The sequence below is a fragment of the Peromyscus eremicus genome, chromosome 15, assembly GCF_949786415.1.
Source record: "Peromyscus eremicus chromosome 15, PerEre_H2_v1, whole genome shotgun sequence".
Classification (NCBI taxonomy): Eukaryota; Metazoa; Chordata; class Mammalia; order Rodentia; family Cricetidae; genus Peromyscus; species Peromyscus eremicus.
The window spans coordinates 12,753,471-12,773,513 of record NC_081431.1 but is presented as its reverse complement, the minus strand read 5'-3'; the positions used below and the strand labels follow the sequence as shown (position 1 = coordinate 12,773,513).

The 20,043-nt window shown below is 48.7% G+C and overlaps 1 protein-coding gene across 1 annotated transcript in view; it reads left to right on the top strand.

Moving 5' to 3' along the window:
• The window catches only part of Susd4 (sushi domain containing 4), a 130,515-nt gene that overhangs the window by 85,340 nt on the left and 25,132 nt on the right, over positions 1-20,043 (top strand). Inside the window, exons 4-5 of the mRNA XM_059280292.1 lie at positions 3,199-3,372; positions 8,043-8,231. Of these exons, the coding sequence (XP_059136275.1) occupies positions 3,199-3,372; positions 8,043-8,231 (363 nt within the window). The remainder of the gene's footprint in view (positions 1-3,198; positions 3,373-8,042; positions 8,232-20,043) is intronic.

The window sequence follows — 20,043 nt, the reverse complement described above, 5'->3', positions numbered from 1 at the left end:
GGGACTTGAACTCAGATCTTCAGGCTTGCAAGCGTTTTACTGATTGAACCATCTCCCCAGTCCATTTTCAGCTTTTAATGTTTTCAGTTTACATCGAGTTTTTCTGAATATGGCTCTTTGTGAATTCTCAAGGAATGTCCATATTCCTCTATGAAACCCACTTCAGCATTAATGAAGATTGCACATGTATTTTCAGATACTCAAGGTCCTGATCCCTTTTCTAGAAATGAGGTCAGTGGTTATTTACCATCACCAAAGCTCGTTGGGGCAGATAGTTATTCCAGGCACCATCTTAACCTTACACTTGCCTTACCCTTCCTTCCGGGAGAAGTGGATGCCACAGAGTGTGCCTGAACAATCAGAGAGGATGTGGATGACCTTTTCTTCTGTTGAACTTGAAGGTTTGTTAGAGCTGGTCTGGACTGGCCTTGCCCTTGGTCCTAGAGCACATCACAGCCTGTTTTCTCTGCTTTAGTGGGACTTGAACTCCAAAGCCTTTACTGCTATGTGGCTGTCCCATGTAGTGAGCTGGTGTTGTGTCAATCACATACAGACTCTTTTTTGACCACAGTGTATTACCCCCCACTCCCCCCACCTCCACTGCAGCACACCCAACTTGGGTGAAGCATCCTACATTAATCTTAGCACAGGCTAGAAAATCAATCTTGTGAGCAAGGCCTGGGAGCTTTTCCCTCGGACTAGCCAATGTCAACCTGCCTGTGATGTCCAAGTGGACATGCTATCCATTGACTTTACTCCTCAAACTGGCCACCTCGCAACTCTGCTAGTTAATTCTTAAAGACATTTAAAGTCCATCATGGGATGGTTGCTTAGACACATACATTACCACCTCAAGAACTGTTTACAGCAAGATTTTACAGACAGGTGCCTTGATAAATGTGTTTTTACTTGCTGTGGATAATTTCTGCCGAGTGCCATTGAGAAAAACATAATTCACATTTTCCATTACGAAGAAGGCAGCGCTGGTGTGCAGAGAGTTGTCAGTTACCTTGTAACTATTCTGGGCTTGATTTGGAAGAAATTAGGCTATTTTAACGCAGAAACTATCGGTTAAACTTGAATAGTTAGAGCACTCTTTGCCACGGCCTGCTATAGAGTGAATGAGATGCAAAATGGAAGCCAGTAGACAGACAGCTCTCCAGCTGAGACTGTAGGGGGACACCCAGGTGTGCCCAAAGCCAGCTAGCTGGGCTCGAGGGCTGTGCACTCCCAGGGTTCTTGATGGAATTTGAGACAGCGCCCCACCCTGCAGTTCTTCTTTGGCAGGAGCATGAATGGGTCTGGGAATGGGGAAATGTTGGGGAAGACCTATGTGTTGACACAGATCTTACTCTCAAGTTAGTGGGGGCAAAGATAAAGATACGTCTGGCCTTACAGATGATCTATGGTGAATGTCCCCTACTCTTTCTCTCAAGGAGGCCTCTTGTCTGAGTCTTCTCCATTGTTCATGCCCTGATTTCTGGTTCTGCTATGTCCTACCCCATGTTACTTCTAGAGAATCTTGCATCAATCCCATCATGCCCTTGATGGGCCCTTGTAGAGTAACCAAAGCTAGCAGCCACCAGCCACTGTGAAATCCTCCCTTTCTACCTGTCCCAGGGCTCACAGGGCTCCCGGGGCTCCCAGGGCTCCATGCCTCAGAGCTGATAATCCAAGCTGAAGCATCTTGATGAACAGGGCTCTTATTACTGCTGTTCTAGCCACATGGTGCATTCGATAGACTCTGGGGAGCAGCTAAGACGCCAAAGATCCTCTAACACATTGAAGAATTTCTGGAGAAAGGTTCTGATTGGAAACACACTACCGTTAGATTTTTGCCTTGTTTTCAAAAAATTAAGAATTCAGAAATTTGGAGTCTAACCCATCTCCAGGTCATACTTATAAACCTATGTGCATTTAAGATCAGAAGCATTTATCAGGGTTGGCAGTAAAGCCTCGAGATAGAACATTTACCCAGCAGGCTCCGTGTCCTGGTTTCTATCCCCAACACTAAAATAAAATACATAAAATCAGAAACATTTAACAGGGATGTATTCATGAGGGATGGGGAAAAGCACACAGTGGTCGATGTGACTTAAACCAGAGGGGGCTCGTTGTGAGGTGTTCAGGGGAGAATGAGCAGAGTCCTGGCTTGGCTGTGCGAAGCACTGTGGTTTCTACGGTGACTTGTGTAAGTAGATAGGAGCAGAAGCAGACACTCACCTTGCACTCTTGGTGTGTTTTGTCATTTTGCTCACTACCCCTTTAACTTGTCCTCTTTCTCCTTTTCATTGTCCTTCTCACTTGGTCTCAGCCACTCCATGTCCTGAACCCTAGGAGGCTGGCAAGAGTATGTGCTAGTCTAGTATCCTTTGAAGAGCACACAATGGAGATGGGAAGTATCGGCAGCAAACGCAGAGGCAGTTCAGCCTCCATGCTGTTCTGCACACCATGCTTGCTCATCAGACTGAGGCCAGGCCCTGCACCATGCCTGGATGGCTGCAGCCACTAACCCGACAGGCTAAACCATGTTAAATCCTGTCCAAAACACAGCCGGCACTTCATTCATTTCCAGAATTATTCAGATCAATGGTCTGTTAGTGTCTTAGGGTTCCAATTACTGTGAAGAGACACCATGACCACAGCAACTTTTATAAAGGAAAGCATTTCATTTGGGTGGCTTACAGTTTCAGAGGTTTAGTCCATTATCATCATGGTGGGAAACATGGCGGTGTGCAGCCAGACATGGTGCTGGAGAAGGAGCTGAGAGTTCTACATCTTGATCCACAGGACATGGGAAGTGAGTTGAATTCACAGTGGGCACAGCTCAAGCATAAGAAACCTCAAAGCCCGTCCCCACAGTGACACACTTCCTCCAACAAGGCCACACCTCCTAATAGTGCCATGCCCTATGAGCTTATGGGGACATTTACATTCAAACCACCACAGATAGGAATTGTTATAGGCAGCAAATAAAGTTCCTTTTAGGAGGTGATTCCTGCACACTGGGTCCCTCTTTCTGTTAGTTCTGTGACACAGGCTGTGAGCTTGTCATTGTCACCTGTGTCTGGTGACAGGTGAGATACCATGTATCTATTTGTTGTGTAGTTTGAGACCAGGGCTGAAAACAAGAACTTCCTTGTAAAGCTATGAACCATTTTAAATTGCAAAAAAAGTAATATTCATCTTTTCTTGCAGACTGCCGCATCCCCCAAATTGAAGATGCTGAGATTCACAACAAAACGTATAGACACGGAGATAAGTTAATCATCGCCTGTCATGAGGGATTCAAGATCCGGTACCCTGACCTATACAACATGGTTTCATTATGTCGTGATGATGGGACATGGAGTAACCTGCCCATCTGTCAAGGTATGAGATGGGGGCCACTACTGTCAACTGGACTTGTCGTGACTGCGTTGAAGAAGGTGCATGTACATGACCTTCTCACACAGCGGCAGAGATTATGGCAGAAAGATACAAAGTCACCCCACCTAGGTCCTGCCCTATCTTTCTGTGACCTCTCTTAGGATCTCATCGCTCCTTATGGTGGTCAGCACCATATACCGAGATTTCCCAGTCTAGAGAGGAGAGTCCTTATTCGTTAGTATGTTGAGCATCGTTCCCTTTCCATAGAAAACCAGTAAAGTAGTGCAAGAATTAGGAGAGTTGGGCTGGTGAAGGGACTCAGCAGGGAGAGGCGCTTGCTTGTGAGCCTGACAACCTGAGTTGGTTGTCTGGAATGCACTAAAAAAAGTAGGAGAGAACTGACCACCATAGGCACTCTGGCTTGTACATGTGTGCCCACACACATGCACACATAACACGCGCATGCCCTCCAATAATAATAATAATAATAATAATAATAATAATAATAATAATAAATGGAAAAGAATTTGGAGGAGGCTTTGTAACTGGCTGTGAACACATAGATGAATTGTTGTCTACTTAATGGAAATTGCAGGTGTAATACTTGAGAGGTGGTGAGAAAATAGTAAGCCCATCTCACAGAGACTATTTTCTCTTCATAATGTTATCCCTTCTTATAATGCATGAAAAGCAGACAAAAATCACATTCAAGTACTTCCAAACCACACAGTGAGTATTTATCCTTTCACATTTTTAAAATTCGCCCCAGCCACCATATACAGAGGGACCTGTTTTTGAAAATAAGCCCTTGAGTTCACATTAATTCTGATTTTATTGTTTGACATGTGACTTGGTCTAAAGGACCAAAAAAGCCAATGCATTATTCATAATTTGAGGGAGAAGCGGGGGGCATTCAGATGTGCTCCAACAGCTCTGGCATCTTTAAGTTGAGGTGAATGTTAACTTTGTGCTGGGAAATCACAACTGGCAGGCCCTGATATTGCTTTGTGTGCCCCGTCATCAGAAATAAATTGTTTTCCTACACGAGAGCTTAAGAGTCGAGGCCCTGTGAAGGGACAAAGGGTTCATGGTTGGAAGGACAGAGGAGCCCAGCCACCACACTCCCTGCCCTGTGACCTGTCACTAGCCTGCCCTAATAGAGACGTGGGTTTTATTTATCTGTTCAGAGACTGCCTGCAAAACAAGCAGCTGGCGCCTGGGTTGGGCTCCTCCTGCAAATAAACATCATTAGCCGCAGATTAATTCCAGGGACAGAGTCATTCCAGGGCTGGATGGATTGGTGAACGGGTGAAGAAAAGCACCTCTGACTCCAGCCACTCCCTGCAGCCCTGTTTTCTCCACATCCTTTCTCCGTGGCCGCTCGCTCTTTCTGGTTCCCCTTTTATTGCTTAAATCCAGTGTGTTCACTAGGAATTCTTTCTCCTTGTGGCCTTTTGGGGTGTCATTTTAAAGAGTTCAGATAAGTGCCTCGCTGTTGCTGTCTGGCCAGTCTGACATGACTTTTCTAGGTCAGCAACAAGAGAGATGACTGGCTATGCTTTCTGTTTTTATTTTTAATTTATGGTCTTACTGAGATTTAGATCCAGGGTTTCACACATGCGAGGTCAGAGCCCTGCTTCTCAGTTACACCCCTATTCCTCTTTTTGCTCCTGATTTTGAAAGAAGGGCTCACTGCATTGCCCAAGCTAGCCCTGAACTCACTCTATCACCCAGATAGGCCCTGAACTTGTGGTCCTCTTGCCCCAGTCCCCCAAGTAGCTGGAATGATAGGCTTACACCACCAGGCCTGCACCTGGCTACTCTTAAGAGATGTACAGCTTCAAACAATGCCAGGGGCCCCAGCCCTGCTGTCCCTCGTCAGAGCCCTCCATCCCGCGGGGAGGTGCCCTGCTTGTGCTGTGGCCCAGGCCCATCCTGTGTGTTCCTGCTGCTGGAGACAGGAACTGCAGCTGCAGCAGCCTTCCTCTGGCCGCCTGCCTGGCACAACGCAGGAGAGCAGGATTCTTGAGTTGCTGCAGACAGCCTGGCACCTCTCCGAGCCCCCTGGTGGATTGTAATTGGCTCTTAAGAGTGACATTTCATTCTAGAACTTTTATTTGCACCTATAGATCCCCGGCTAAAGCTCCAGTGGGCATGTCTCTATTATCTAGAAGTGCAAATGGGAATCCCACTGAACTATTGAGTGGAAGCCTGTTCCCCACTGTTAGATTTAGGATGGGCTGTCTCCAACCAAGAGTGAGCATATCTTTCCCTCTCAGTGCTGATTAGCCGCTCAAATTATAGCTCCTGCCATCTCCTCAGGAGGAGTGGAGGGCAGGCTGCTCAGAGGCCATTTGTTGGCAGCTACTTTAGGTTTTGGAGAGTATCTGCCTGCCCTGCCCGCTGTGGGGCAGAAGCAGTTGTGATTTGGGAAAGACCAGGCATCTCCTGACAAGCAGCTGAGAGCTGGAGCCCCATCTCCGCAGGGAGTGCTGGGCCAGCATCCTGTCAGCCGCCTGAACTGTGTAAGCATCCCATGCCTTCCTTCTGTGCCTGCTAATGGATTTGTCTGCTGTTTCTCAATTACTGATTCCATTTTTCCCGATTTCCACTCCTTCCTCCGACTCTTCACACCACATCTGCTGCAAACATTACCAGTTTTTAGCTCAGGAAAATTAAAAACCAACCAAGGGAGGGAACACAGGAGATGACTCAGTTGGCAAAGTACCTGTAAGCGTGAGAACCTGAGTTGGGATCTCCAGGACCACAGAAGCTGGGCTTGGCACGGTGACAAGTGTCTATGTCCCAGCACTGGGGGCACAGAGACAGGGAGATCTCTAGGTCAGCCAGCCTAGCTGAGACAGTGACCTGGGACAGTGAGAGATTCTGTCTCAAAAAAGGAGAGAGAGCAATAGAAGAAGACACCCAGTATCAGTCTTCAGTCTCCACACATGTACATACTGTCTCTCACACACACACAAACACACATACACACACATATACATACACACATATACACACATATATACATACACACACATATACATACACACACAAATATATACATATACACACATGCACAAACACATATATATACACACAAACACATACACATACACACAAACACATACACATATACACACATACATATATACACATATACACATATACATACACACAAACACACACACACACACACACACACACACACACACACAGGTAGCAGGGATCCATGAGATGGAGTAAAAAGGTGCTGAGTTCTGTTGCTTTGAGGGTTGTGGGGGTGGGGAGGGTCTAGAAACATCCTGAGTGGTTCTGAGTCAGGGCCTGCTCCAGTTGTGGACCTTGGCGGCCCAAGGCACAGTAGTAAGGTGGGAACCAAACAATTGCAAGTGTGAGTGACCATGTTTGTCCCTACGCTCTGCACCCCTGGTGCCTCAGGTCTTTCCTCACTCTGGTGCACAGGCACTGCAGCAGCTGGCTGAGAGAGCCCCTGGAGACAGTGTCTGAGAAAGCCACCTCTGGTTGGAGATTTAGCTCAGTGGTAGACTGCTTGCCTAGCAAGTGCAAGGCCCTGGGTTCGATCCTCAGCTCCAGTAGGGGGGTCGGGGAGGAAAGAGAGCCACCTCTGGAGTAGCGCTTGATCATCTGCCGTGGTGCAGAATACAAACCCTGTGCCTGGCAGCTGTCTGGGAAAACGGGTATTTTCATTACACATTGTTTGCTTCACACACATGTTTGCCCCCGGAGGAATGTCACCCTGTGATGTCATTGTGCACTCCAGTGACCTCACTAGATTCACCACACTTCTACGACAGCAGGAAAGGCACACCCAGGATTCTGTACCATTAGGAATGGCACAGTTTTCAAGACCCAAAGGTAGCCGGTGGTTTAGAAGTAGGAATCCAGGGTCCAGTTTCCCATTTGTTCTCTGATGGCACATGACTTGTTCTGTTTGGAGGACGGAGCCATTGTAAGGCTGTGCTTCTCAGAGGCCCCTCCCACCTGGCCATTAGCAATGCATATGCTTGGGTTCCATTGAGGCCTGCTGAGACATATGACCTGGGGTCAGTGTCTCTCCATCCCTCTGGGGAATTCTCAAGCTTGAAAACCAGCACACTTTAAGACTCTTGACCTACTTCACTTAAAACCAGATATCCAGAAATCTAGTAGTACCAGCCCAAGCAGGATTCTGTCCTCTGACTGAGTTTGGAACATCACCCGCCCAAGTCACAAACCCCTAGCCATTGTAATGTCTGTTTCCTCCTAGGGTGCCTCAGTGGCCCTCACCCCTGAGGTCACCTTAAATGACATGGAGAGCTTCATAAACACGGAGTGACCCGCAGGCTCTCCTCCTGCACATGGAGCCTGGGTACCACTGGTTTGTAAAAGCCCCTCAAGAGATGCTCCTGTTCCATTTGGGACAGATTCACCTGGCTAGGGGTGTGCTATACCATATGCCTCTTGCCTCCCTTCTTCCTCCTAACCCTCTATCTGACCCTTGTGGTGCCGTTTCAAATACACCAACAAACATCTGTCTACTCGTAGGTCAAGTCTGCAATGCCCTCTTCTTGCTAAGGGACAATCCCAGTGTTCCTCTGTGCCATTCGCTGTGTGCATGTACGCAGAGGCAGCCTAGTGAAACCTTTCCATTTTCCCTTCACGTTTCACAGGCTGCCTGAGACCTCTAGCCTCTTCCAATGGCTACGTGAACATCTCGGAGTTCCAGACCTCCTTCCCCGTGGGAACTGTGATCGCCTATCGCTGCTTCCCTGGATTTAAACTCGAGGGGTCTGAGTATCTCGAATGCTTACACAACCTTATCTGGTCGTCCAGCCCACCCCGGTGCCTTGCTCTGGAAGGTAACACATATAAGTCTTTTGGAAGCGGACGTTTAGTTGGGAGGCGTCTCATTGTGGCCAGTAGTGACTTTTGCTTGCCTAGGTCCAGATCATCCACCTGCCATGGAGCTATACTCACATCAGGCTTGCCCCCTGCCCCCCACCCCCCACCAACTGGCCCACCATGTTCTTAGATTTACGGGGAAGAAGGCAAATAGAAGAAGTTGAAATAATCAGATGTCAGGCTGCAAAATATTGCAAAGTTAAATGAGATGCCTTCAAAAATTAATTTTCTCTGCACCAAATGATAACAGATGGCACAGTGGCACCATCCATCTCTGTCTCACCCGTCGTTTATTGTTGTGGCAATGTTTCTCTCATTTTCCCGTGCATTGATAGCTGAGCCGCAAATGTTTGGCTATAAGACACTCTTGGAAGTCTGAAAGCAGGAGCCATCTCTCCCCTGGTTTTATGACCTCTGTGTGGTTAATAGGGTGTTGTTGCTAAAGACCACTAATCAGAGGTCTGTGTTGTGGGTGTGGGGAGGCAGGGCTTCCGTGTCCAGAGTCTGGGCAGTGTCCTGGGGTTCCTAACACCCTCTGCCACTGAAGTCTGACATCCAGCTTCAGCCCTGGTTTGTCTCAGGGCTCCAAGTCTCACCCGATGTATTTATTAACATCTGAATAGATGGGTAGGAGAGGAGTCTCTGGGAGAAAATGACAAGGTTAGAAAACTTCCATTCCAGAGCCCCCTCCAAACCTGCCCAAAACCTAACTCCCCCCAAACAATAGCAAGTCAAAGCAAACCAGTGCCCCCAAGTTTACAGCCACAAAGTTGCATGCTTCCCTGCCGCAGCCCTCAGGAGGAGTGGGGTTGGGAGAGTGCTGCTGGGAGTGGAGGTTGTCAGAAAGTTCGTGGAGCAGTGAGAGAAGGCTTTTATTTCTGAAGGGAAGACAGACATGGAGAGGGGCCGGCCAGAGCCATGGAGCCTCCCTAGAGAAGAGTTGAGGAAGAGGTGGGAGGTTGGGATGGCCACTCCATGCCATTCATTTGTAAAGTCCCTACACACCTCTATCTCCCACATAATTTCATAGGTACAGAGACCAGGGTAGAGGGGTTAACAGTGAGATGCCCTGGTATATTTGAATTTCTTACAACGGATAAGTTTTCAATAGGAGCATTCAGTAGGAACTTAGAATATATACATGTGTGTATGTATTTGTGTGTGTGTGTATTCTGAAATTCCAATAGAACTGGCTGTTTTTTACCTTAGTTTGCTGAAGCGAAGCTGGCCAGCCTAGTGTCCAGAGACAAGGTCACCCTTGTTTCCAGTACCATCGCCTCCCTGTCGTCCACAGATGGCTGGTGGGCCATGGTGTGTGGGGGCTGTCACGAAAGGGCCCACCTTGATAGTTCCTGGAGGATTTTCCCTGTTCACATAACCAGAAATCAAAGGCAGTTTGAAGATATCATTGTTATGATTTTATCAATTTGAAATGCCTGTTTTAGGATCTTTTCAAATTTGCCTTAACTGCATTTCAAGTAGTCAGAGTCGGAAAGCTTCATCTGGGGACTTGGAGAGCAGCTTTTTATGGAGCCTAGAGAATATGATATGGATAGACATAAAACAAAATCTGACTTCAAGAGGCAACGATCTAAGGTTATAAACAGGGAGCTGTGAGCAGCTTATGCTGAAAATGGGCCCCATTGCTGAACACATGGACTGTTTCTGTTACCAGCCTCAGCTCTGGCCAAGGAGAGATCTGGAAACCCTGCCGATGGCTGCCTGTGCCAAGAAGGCCACTCAGCGCCCCCTTCCCACCATTTAAATAACTTTTGCATCTTTGTTTTTAATGCCCATCTCTTCAAAGTAGCCAAGGAAATAGTTCATGAGCCCTTCCAAAGCAACAAAGGCCAAAAGTATAAAGGCTACGAGTCTAAACCCACAGGCAGAGCAAGCCAAAGGGTTACTTGATACTCAGGACCACACAGAAACTTAAGCAGTGATCGGACACAGTAGTGCACACCTGTAATCCCAGCTACTCAGCATGCAGAGGCAGGAGGATTGGTTGAGACTGAGCAACAAAACAAAATCCTGTCTATTAAAAAAAGAAAAGAAAAATGAGAGCACTGGGTTAAAATAGAATGCAGAGATTCATGAGAAAGTCATGCAGGAAGTGACATTTTTCATTCTTCCTTTCATGTTAAAACATTGGCGCATTGTTTATATACCGTTGCTGAGGAAACAGCATAGATCAGCATTCCCTGGTAATCTACCCCTTCACATGTCACCCACCTTCCCCTTCTTCCTGTCTTCGGAAGCACACATTTCATATGATTTGATTTGCCTTTATGGCATAGTAAAAGCTACCTAACTATGCTCTGTACCGTGTGCTCTTGGGGGCTTTTAAATCATTCCTGTACTGACCCCAGCAGCGAGTGGATGTGGACAGCGGTGCTGTAGAAAGCTTTCTCCAACCTCTTTACCTCTTACTTATCCCCACTTCCCACCATCAGTGGGTCTGTCACTTCAGTTGTCCCCAAAATCAGCCTGACCAGTTGCTTGCTCAGTACTCAGAGGACCCTGGGTTCAATCCCCAATACCACATAAAGCAGGTATGGTGGCACACGCCTGGATCCCAGCACTCAGGAGTTCAAGGCCATCCTTAGCAATACAGTGAGTCAAGGCCAACCTTGGCTACATAAAACTACATCTCAAAGTAATAAAATGGGACTGGAGAGTTGGCTCAGTGGTTAAGGTCACGCACTACTCATGAAGAGGACCTGAGTTTGGTTCCCACACTTATGCCGGGTAGTTCACAACCACCTGTGACTCCAGCTCCAGGGGAATCCTTTGCCTCTGGCCTCCACCTATCTGCTCATGTGCGTGTGTACGGGAGTGTGCACACACACATGATTTAAAATAATAAAAATCTGAAAAGAGTAGAATAGAATTGAAAGTGATAATGATCATACTTCATGGAACTAGAAGGCTTTGGTATGATAACAAACTTAATTTTTTTTTTTTTTTGATTTTTTGAGACAGGATTTCTCTGTGTAACAGCCAGATTTAATATTTTTAAGGAAGTGCCTGGCACCTAGTGTTAGTCAAGGGTCTACCATAACTCTTAGATTTAGGTATGAAGTCACTGTAAGTAAATTATGACGATGAATGAAGTGTCCAGGCTTTAAGGCTCATGCGTGGTGACACTGTGTGGTTGTTCAGGTGCCCTTTGGCTGCCTGCATATTCTCAGCTGTGTTTGGAAACACCTGCCGTCAACAGCGGCCAGTTAACTTGGAGAGCTGACCGAGCTGTGTCAGGTTCTCACCACCTTGTCCTTTGGTCCTCCTAACATCTCTTTTCTGCTCTCAGCTCAGTGACAGGTCGAGCACGTGACGGAGCTCGGACTCCAGCCTGGGCCTCTGTCACTGGAAGCCATCGGTCTTGTCTAATTAAGGTGTACAGATGGCCTTACAGTCTAGCAGAAAGACGGTCTGATACTTTCATAGTCATGTTTGAAGTTTAAAAAAATTAAACTAATTGCTGCATGGGAAGGAATTTGTCTTTCTAGTCCTTTTGTCCCCCTAGAAACATGCTGGAGGGGGGGCCTGTCCGGCTCTTGGCATTTGCTGCTGCCTCCCAGCAGTACCGCTATCCTTGGCTACAGTGGAGCCATGTTTTGGCAAGGGAGCTAGGCAGAGATTGTTGGTCCCTTTCAGACTGAGGCTGTGACACCTTGTGCAGGACTTGTGCAGACTCTTGTGTATGACTCCATCTACTACACAGCACCGCTCCTCCCTAGTGGGGTGATGAAGAGCCAACATGTGGGTGACCCCATCATCAAGGTCAGGCTCCATGGGGAGTTGATCATTAGGAGGGAGAGGTCATGGCAGTGGCATCTGAGTTCCGAGGACCAGTCTGAAGACTGTGCCTTGGGAGCCCAGCACTGTGACACTTGTCTGGCTGTCAGTGGACACGTTCTGGAAGACACATGTGTCCCCGTGTTCATATCATGTGATTTAGCCTCTGAGAACACAAAGCCGTAAACCCCTGCTGTAGCAGGTGAATATGTTGATCTGTTTGGGCAAGGAAGGCACTCCATGGGCCCTTCTGTGTTGGTGTCTTTTGTAGGTCTGTGTGTTTGTCCTCATATGGCTGCATCTTACTTCTTCCTCTTCTCAGGCCCTTTGATTTCCACGGCTGTCGCCTCTGTCTGTCTCTTCCCATACACATGTACACACAGAATCCAAATCTTATTTTTGCAGAACGTCTTCGTTAGTGAGCATGAGCAGTCTCCTGCTTCCGAGTGCTGAGAACTTCGTTACCTCTTTACTGAACACTCAAGAGGCCCAGAGCAGCACTGACCCAGGCACCAGGGAACTGCAAGGGAAGGAAAGGACGTAATTCAGTCATTTGCAGAGTTGACAGTCTGACAGGGAGAACAAGGCAGACCTCAGCATCTAGAGACCGGCCTCATTGCCATAGTCTGCACATCCACACGCAGCTACTTTACCAAAGGGCACGTTGGAGCTTCTGCTCTGGGGAGGGGTAGGAGGGTGGGGGGTAGTGGGAGATATCACAGTTGCAAAGGGAAATTTCTGCCCGGAGATGCGTGGCTCTCTACTTTCCCAGAGTCTGAGCAGCAGCAGTGTGGTCTCTGTCTGCCCTTGAACTTCAGGAAGTGTGAGCCTCTCCTGTGTGGAAGGATTGCCTTCTGAAGCTCCACAGGGCTCACCAGGCTGGGTGGATGCCTTAGCATGTAGAGAGTGCTGGCCCAAGGGCTTGAAGGGTGGGAGTGTGGGAGGAGAGTGGGGGGCATCAGACAAGCAAGTGAACTAGCCAAGTTCAAGGGGAGCCGGTGGGCACACAGCTAAGGAAAAGAAGATAAAAACTGCCTAGAAGCCCTAAAACACTGGGACTGTGTGGGATGCCCCTGTGTGTGGTTTCAGAAAAGTGCCCTTCTTCTGGAAGACGAACCCTCAGAAAGTGTTTAGTGCCTGGAACATTCTCTGATATCCAGGCTTTCGCGTGGCCTAGAAGTAGTGCGTGCACTGTGCATATCCAGTCGCAGAAATCCCTGGCAACAGTTTCCCTGAATGGTGGATTAGGGATAGCAGATCATGTGACCGTGCATATTCCAGGCAAGTGACAAGGTCAAGAGATCGGACGACTGAAATATGAACTGGGAATTTAGAATCTGTGGCTTATGGTTTCTACATACTTGAAGATCTCCGTTCTTAGTCACTCCACCCCTGCCTCTCCTCCTGAGGGGAAGGACAGGTTTGTTTGGGGCTTACACTTTGAGGGGATGTGGTGCATTGTCATAGGAAGGCACAGTGGCAGAAAAGCGAGGTGGTTAGTCACATCGAGTCCACATTCACGAAGCAGAGAAGAGGCAGGAAGTGACGCTGGGCTGTGAAGTCACAAAGCCCACACCCAGGAACCCACTTGCTACAGGAAGCTTCTACCTCCTAAGGTTCCCCAACTTTCCAGGCTTCCGGTCGGACACCAGGTGTTCAGACACACAAGCCTACACATGACATTTTACATCCAAACCACAGTGTTCTGCTGCTGGCTCCTCTAAGTTCATGCCTCTCTCCTAGTGCAAAAGGCATTCAGTCCAGCCTCTGAAGTCCCCATATAGTCTTTAACTGTCCTAACACTGTTCAAATGTCCACAGTCTCTTTTTAGACTCAGGGCACTCTCTCAACTGTGAGCCCATTTTAAGAGGATTTTACAGTCCATCACAGAAAGGAAGGCATGATGGCGTGACGTGGGGGCTGGTCATGTCACACTGGCAGTCAGTCCCTAACACTGAGTTAGAGGACCTAGACCTCCTGTTGGAAGTCCTTCCTTCAGTAGATCTCTAGAAATAAAGTGTGGGGCCATGATTCCCTCTAGAAAAGACCACACATTCTGTGGAGACTAGGCTTTGAAAAGTAAGACACTCAAACCAGTGCTGTTTGCTATTTTAATTAAATGCCGGTGAGATTCATGTACTCATCCAGCAAACGTTTTTATGCTTAGCTGCTGTGGAGTCTGCAAGACCCAGAGACAAGTTAGTTACTTAAGATCTCTGCTGCTCTGGGGTTCCTGGAGCTCTTGCTACTCCTGGTGAGACCCACTCCACCTACAGGTGGAGGTGAGCTCAGAATACCCACCCGGTCTGTCCGCTATCTAGGGTGCCAGCTGCCTGCTCTGAGGCAGGCAGAAGGGCTTCCAAAGTGAGGCCTTCCTGGTTCTCTGAGAGTTAAGAGCATTGTGCTGGTGGGCCACTTGCTGCTGGATGGGTCATCTCCAGAGAGGCTGGTGTGTTTGTCCATTTGATCTTCCCCAAGAGGGACAGAGTGCTCTAGAGCAGTGGTTCCTAAACTGTTTGGCCTAATGGCTCAGGCTTCTTGCTATCTAGTTCGTATGTCTTAAATTAACCCATTTCTATTAATCTATGAGTTGCCACATGGCTTGTGCCTTACCGGTACTTTACATCTTGCTTCTCATGGCGGCGGCGGCGGCGGCAGCTGGCGTCTCCTGACTCAGCCTTCCACTTCCCAGAGTTCTCCTCCCTGCTTATCCCACTTACACTATACTTCCTGCCTGGCTACTGGCCAATCAGCATTTTATTTATCAGTCAATCAGAGCAGTACATTCACAGCATACAGAACCTCCCATAGCAGAGGGGCAGAGTGCTCTAGCGCAGTGGTTCTCCACCTTCCTAAGGCTGCAGCCCTTTAATACAGTTCCCCATGTTGTGGTGACGCCCCCACACACACCATAAAGTTATTTTCATTGCTGTTTCATAGATAGCTTTGCTACTGTTATGAATCATAGCGTAAACATATGTGTTTTCCAGTGGTCCCTGGGGGTCACAACCCACAGGTTGAGAACTGCCACTCTAGACACTTTGTCTGTGATGTGAGCAGTAATGTCCTGGGTAGTCAAGGATGTCTTGGCCTCATGCCTGGCATTTGTGCCAGGAGCAAAGCTGACTAGTCCTCTGAATCATGAACCCAGAGTGATCCCCCATGCCTATTCATGGCCCAGCTCACCGGGAGAGAAGGAGGTGTAATCCGTGATGATGCAGTCACAGAGCAAGCTGCAGTGTGGTCTCCTCAGAACCCACCAGTGCCCAGGGGCCTTTAGGTCGGCATTCTTTCATAAGAAAAGGAGGGAAAACAAGAAACCCAAGAACCTGTTTGGCCAAATGTGAAATAACTTGAAAGGTTCCAATTTGAGATCAAAGCTCAAAGCCAGCTTGGATGTGGAGGACTCATTTTGTAGCATCCTTTGTTCCCAAGTCCAAACACATTCAGGTACCAGAGGCGACCAGCCTGAGAGATACCTGTCGTGATTTCTCCCTCCGGGGTTCACCTGCACCAGGAAGCATCTAGGGACTTCAAAGCAGAGGCAGCAGGAATCTGAGCACCTTCGGATAAGAGGCCTCTCTTTGCCTGCAGCAGAGAGCTCCTGGGAGACAGGCTGCCCCACCTCACACACCCAGCGCCCCACTCTCACCCCGAGGTGGGTAGGTGGAAAACTGAGAGCACTGGAAATCCAGCCACTTTCCAAGAAGGTGGCTGTCAATCATGGCCCATGATGAAATCCACTGTTACCAGCTCACTTATTCAAGCCAGTCCTCTGGCTCATGTGTGTCAATGTCTTGCTGCCTCTCACCAGGCAAGCAAGGGAGACTCGGAATCTCTCTTTCCTTCCTGGTGTCCAAATAGGGAAGGCTTAGATTAGATGCACAGTTTAGTTCTCTATAGAGTATCCCACCTAGGACTTTGAGAACAAAGGAAATGGCAGAAGAGTCACCTCAGGGACATCATGGATCTGACAGTGTGCCCCCGCCCTGGGGGGGGGAGAGGCGGGGAGCCAAGTATTGAACCCAGGGCCTTGGGCATGCCAGGCACGTGCCCTGCTACAGAGCTATATCCACCGCACCTGGTTTTTAAAGACGGTCTCTCCAGGTAGCCCAGACTGGCCTTAAACTTGCTGTCCTCTTACTTCAACCCCTGAAGCATTGAGATTACAGGTCTGTGCGGCCATCACTAGCTTCCTGATGCTCATTTTGAATTAGGGATCACAGGAGACAAAGCCGTAGACATCATCACTGCATCTCTTGCCCACCCTACCCATCCACACTCGAACACCTCCTCCGTGGAGGTGGATGGAAACATTGGAACTGGCTTGGCTGTCATCTTGAAGTCTGGAAGTGCTGTGCCCATTGAGGTCCACACACACAGCCCTAGGCTCTGACACTGCCAAGCTGCTAGCCCTGGGGGAGGGCCTATGCCTCTCCATCACCTCCCCCTTCTGTACCGGCATTCTTGGGCAGGAGGAAACAGTACCCGAACGTCACTGTCCTTTGAGCGGCTCCTTGCTAGAAGCTAGTTCCTCTCCTTCTTTCCAGCCCAGACTGCCTTGGTTCTCTTGTCAGTTTGAGGTACTTCCTCTCACTCACACAGTGGTGCCTTTATTCTGTGCTCACATCCCGGTCACAGTCAGAGCAGGTGTGGTACCAGCTGCAGAGGGCTCCCAGTCCTTCCCCAAGCCTCGGGTTAGATCTCGGCTGAGTACACTGTTAACTACTCTGTCTGGACTTGAAGTAGGACAGGAAGAAAGGCATAAGAAAAACCACATTCCAGAACACGTGTCTCCTGAAACCTTCTGACAACTCACCTGTAGCCCTCTAGTGCCCAGAGGCCCCTTCCTGACTGTTCTTTACCAGGGCTCACTCTGCCCAGGGAGTGTGCCTCACTTGGGCTGCCTCTGAGAGGTGTGTGTGTGTGGGGGGGGGGGGGGTGTCTTTGATTTGGGACATGCATGTCCCCTTGGGAAGGCCAAACAATTCAGTCATACAGTCAGTCAGCCTTGCTCCACTAGGAGCAGCTATCCATCCTGTCTGCTTGCGGAGGATCGTCTGAGAAACAGGCACACCCTTTGTCATCTTTCTTCAGTCTTGAGGCAATTCCAAGTACTAAGTCTTTTTACAGAAAGGAAACAGGCTGGGTGACTCCCCTTGGGCTTTGGGTGTCACCTACAAGGAAGAATCAGCCCTGCCCCAAGATGGCGCTCTTTCCCTGAACTTCCCGTTGTCTTTTTAGAGAGACTGGCCCCAGCCATTGAGTGACTTGTTCTGCCACACAGGCATCTTCCTTATCCATCACTGTTCACTGTAGTGTGGAGTTTTAGTATGCAAGGCTTTGCAGGTGTTTGTGTGTGTTTGGGGGGGGAGGGTGGTAATGGCATATGATTGTCCCCAAGATGCCCTGCGTACCTGCATACAGTGGTGGGCATTGTGGGAGTTCCTTTCCTTTCTTTCCTCCCTCTCTCCTCCCCAGATAAAGCTCCAGTACCAACCAGAGTTGTATTGAATGCTTGGGGCTCAGCTTATTAGAATTCAAGTCTTGCCCTCTTCAGCTGTAGTGATAATAGCAGTGACCAAGTGGTCACCCAGCCCCTCCCCCTCAGCTTCCCACCCTCTGAGTCGACCAGCTGGCCGGGGCACAGTCTCCATTAGCCTCTCCTGGCCCTTGAGGCTCCCCGCAGACTCACCCGCCATCCCGGCAACAGCTGGATGCAATACAAAATTGAATCAGCAGAAAGTGAAGAGAAGAGCAGTGGACACCTTTGTGCTCTCCTCTTTCCCCGACACAGCAGCGGGGCATCCACTTCCACAGAGGGAAGTGGACGGAGGCCTCGGCTCTGTCTGCTCGCCCCAAGCTATCCCCTCCTCCACCACTTCACACTTGACAGAGGGGTCCTGTGGTTTGGGATTATCGACCTCTAGGCTCTGAGACCCAGAGAGGCGCTTGGCAAAAGAGCGCCCCCTGCAGCTTTGTCCCGGGCTGTCCCTCTTCCAGCCGGCTCTGTTTGATGGTTTTTTGTTTTGTTTTGTTTTTCGTTTGTTTGGGGTTCTTTGTTTGTTTGTTTTTGTTTTTCTTTGTGGTGTGCTCCTACTTGGGATTTTTTTGAAAGAAGAGTTTTGGTCGGGTTTCCTTACGTTTTGGTTTGTTTTGTTTTTTGTTTGTTTGGGTTTTTTTTGTTTGTTTGTTTTTGGGTTTTTGTTTTTTTGGGTTTTTTTTGGTTTTTTTACATAGTGTGTTCCTACTTGGGATTTTTTGAAAGAAGAGTTTTGGTTGGGTTTCTTTACGTTTTGGTTTGTTTGTTTGTCTTGCCTTTTGTGTAACCCTGGTTGGTCTAGAAGTTGGTATGTACCTGACGCTGGCCCCAAACTTGCAGCAATCCTCCTGCCTCTGCCTATGGTGTGCTGAGATTACAACTTTGTGCCACCACACTTAGCCATAAAACCCTGGAAAATGTGCCCTGAGTTCTTGAGAGTGGAGGAATGATTTGCTGGGATCATAAACATCCTGGGACCTCTTCTCAGACTCCCAGCCTTCGGCCGTGCAAGCGATGGTTGATTTATAACCTCAGTCAGGAGCCTGGCTCACACCAGGCAAGGACGGATGGGGCTTGGGGGAATCTTATTCTCAAAACCAAAAGAATTTCCATTTGCTTTGAAGACAAATGTGCCTTTCCCGGGCCTGGGAGAGAGGAAATCGTGGGCTTGCTCCATGTCAGGGATCGGCTCTTGAAGTCCTGTCTGAAACACTCGGAGGTCAATTGTGAGCGCAGATGCAGTGCTCCGGTCTGGACACATGTGCTAGTGATGTTCATCCCCTTTGTCACTTTGTGCCCCCACAGTGAAATGGCTGTCGCTGGCACTGTCTGCCTGACAGCCTCCTTGCCAGTGACCCTCAAGAGGTGCTGTATTAGCAGGAAATGCAAAATAGCAGGCAATCCTGTTAATTTATTGTTCATAAGCAACAGTAAATTATCCTAATGCTTTTTCCATGTACTGCTCTACATGACAGCAGAGTGATTACGAGCAGATAGCTGCTTGCACACCACACCAGCATTCTGCACAATTGCTACACCTAATATTTTCTTTCTTCTGTGATGAGTTATTACCAGTGATGTCTTCCACTCTCCTCAGTCAGACGCTTCAGAGAAACTCTGCCCTAACACTGAGAACAATCTCCTCCTCCTCCTCCCCCACCCAGTCCTCCTCCCTTCCCACCCTCTCCTTCTCCTTCCCCACCCTCTCCTCCTCCTTCCCCACCCTCTCCTCCCCCACCTTCTCCTCCTCCCTTCCCACCCTCTCCCACCCTCTCCTCCTCCCCTTCCCTCTCCTCCTCCCCTTCCCCTTCTCCTTTTCTGCATATATTGAAGTAGAAACACTGATCTTTTTCTTTTAAACATACACATTTTGGGGCTGGAGAGATGGCTCAGTGGTTGACTGCCCTCCAAAGGGCCTGGGTTCCATTTCCAGTGGCTCGTAACCCTCTCAACTCCATTTCCAGGAGATCTGATGCCCTCTTCTGGCCTCCTCAGGCACTGCATGCTCATGGTGCACAGACATACATGCAGGTAAAATGCCTATGTACATTGAAACATACACATGCACACACACACACACACACACACACACACGCACACGCACACGCACACGCACACGCACACGCACACACACACACACGCACACACACACGCACACAGAACAAAGAAGACTTTGTTCCTGTTTTTCAAGTAGACCCCAGGTCTCGGACTCTGTGGCTGTTGGTTTCTAGGCTCATTTCCTAGAACTCACAGATGGGCTCAGACCCCCCGGCCCCCTCTTCCCATGGACCCACCATTCACTAGACTTGGCCTCTTGGCTGGGCTGCCTTGTCTCCCTTCTTTCCTTTTGTCTTGTTGGAAATGTGGCCATCCACCTCCATCTCTCCTGGACTTGGACAATGAAATGGCTTTCCTTTTAAACTTCATGT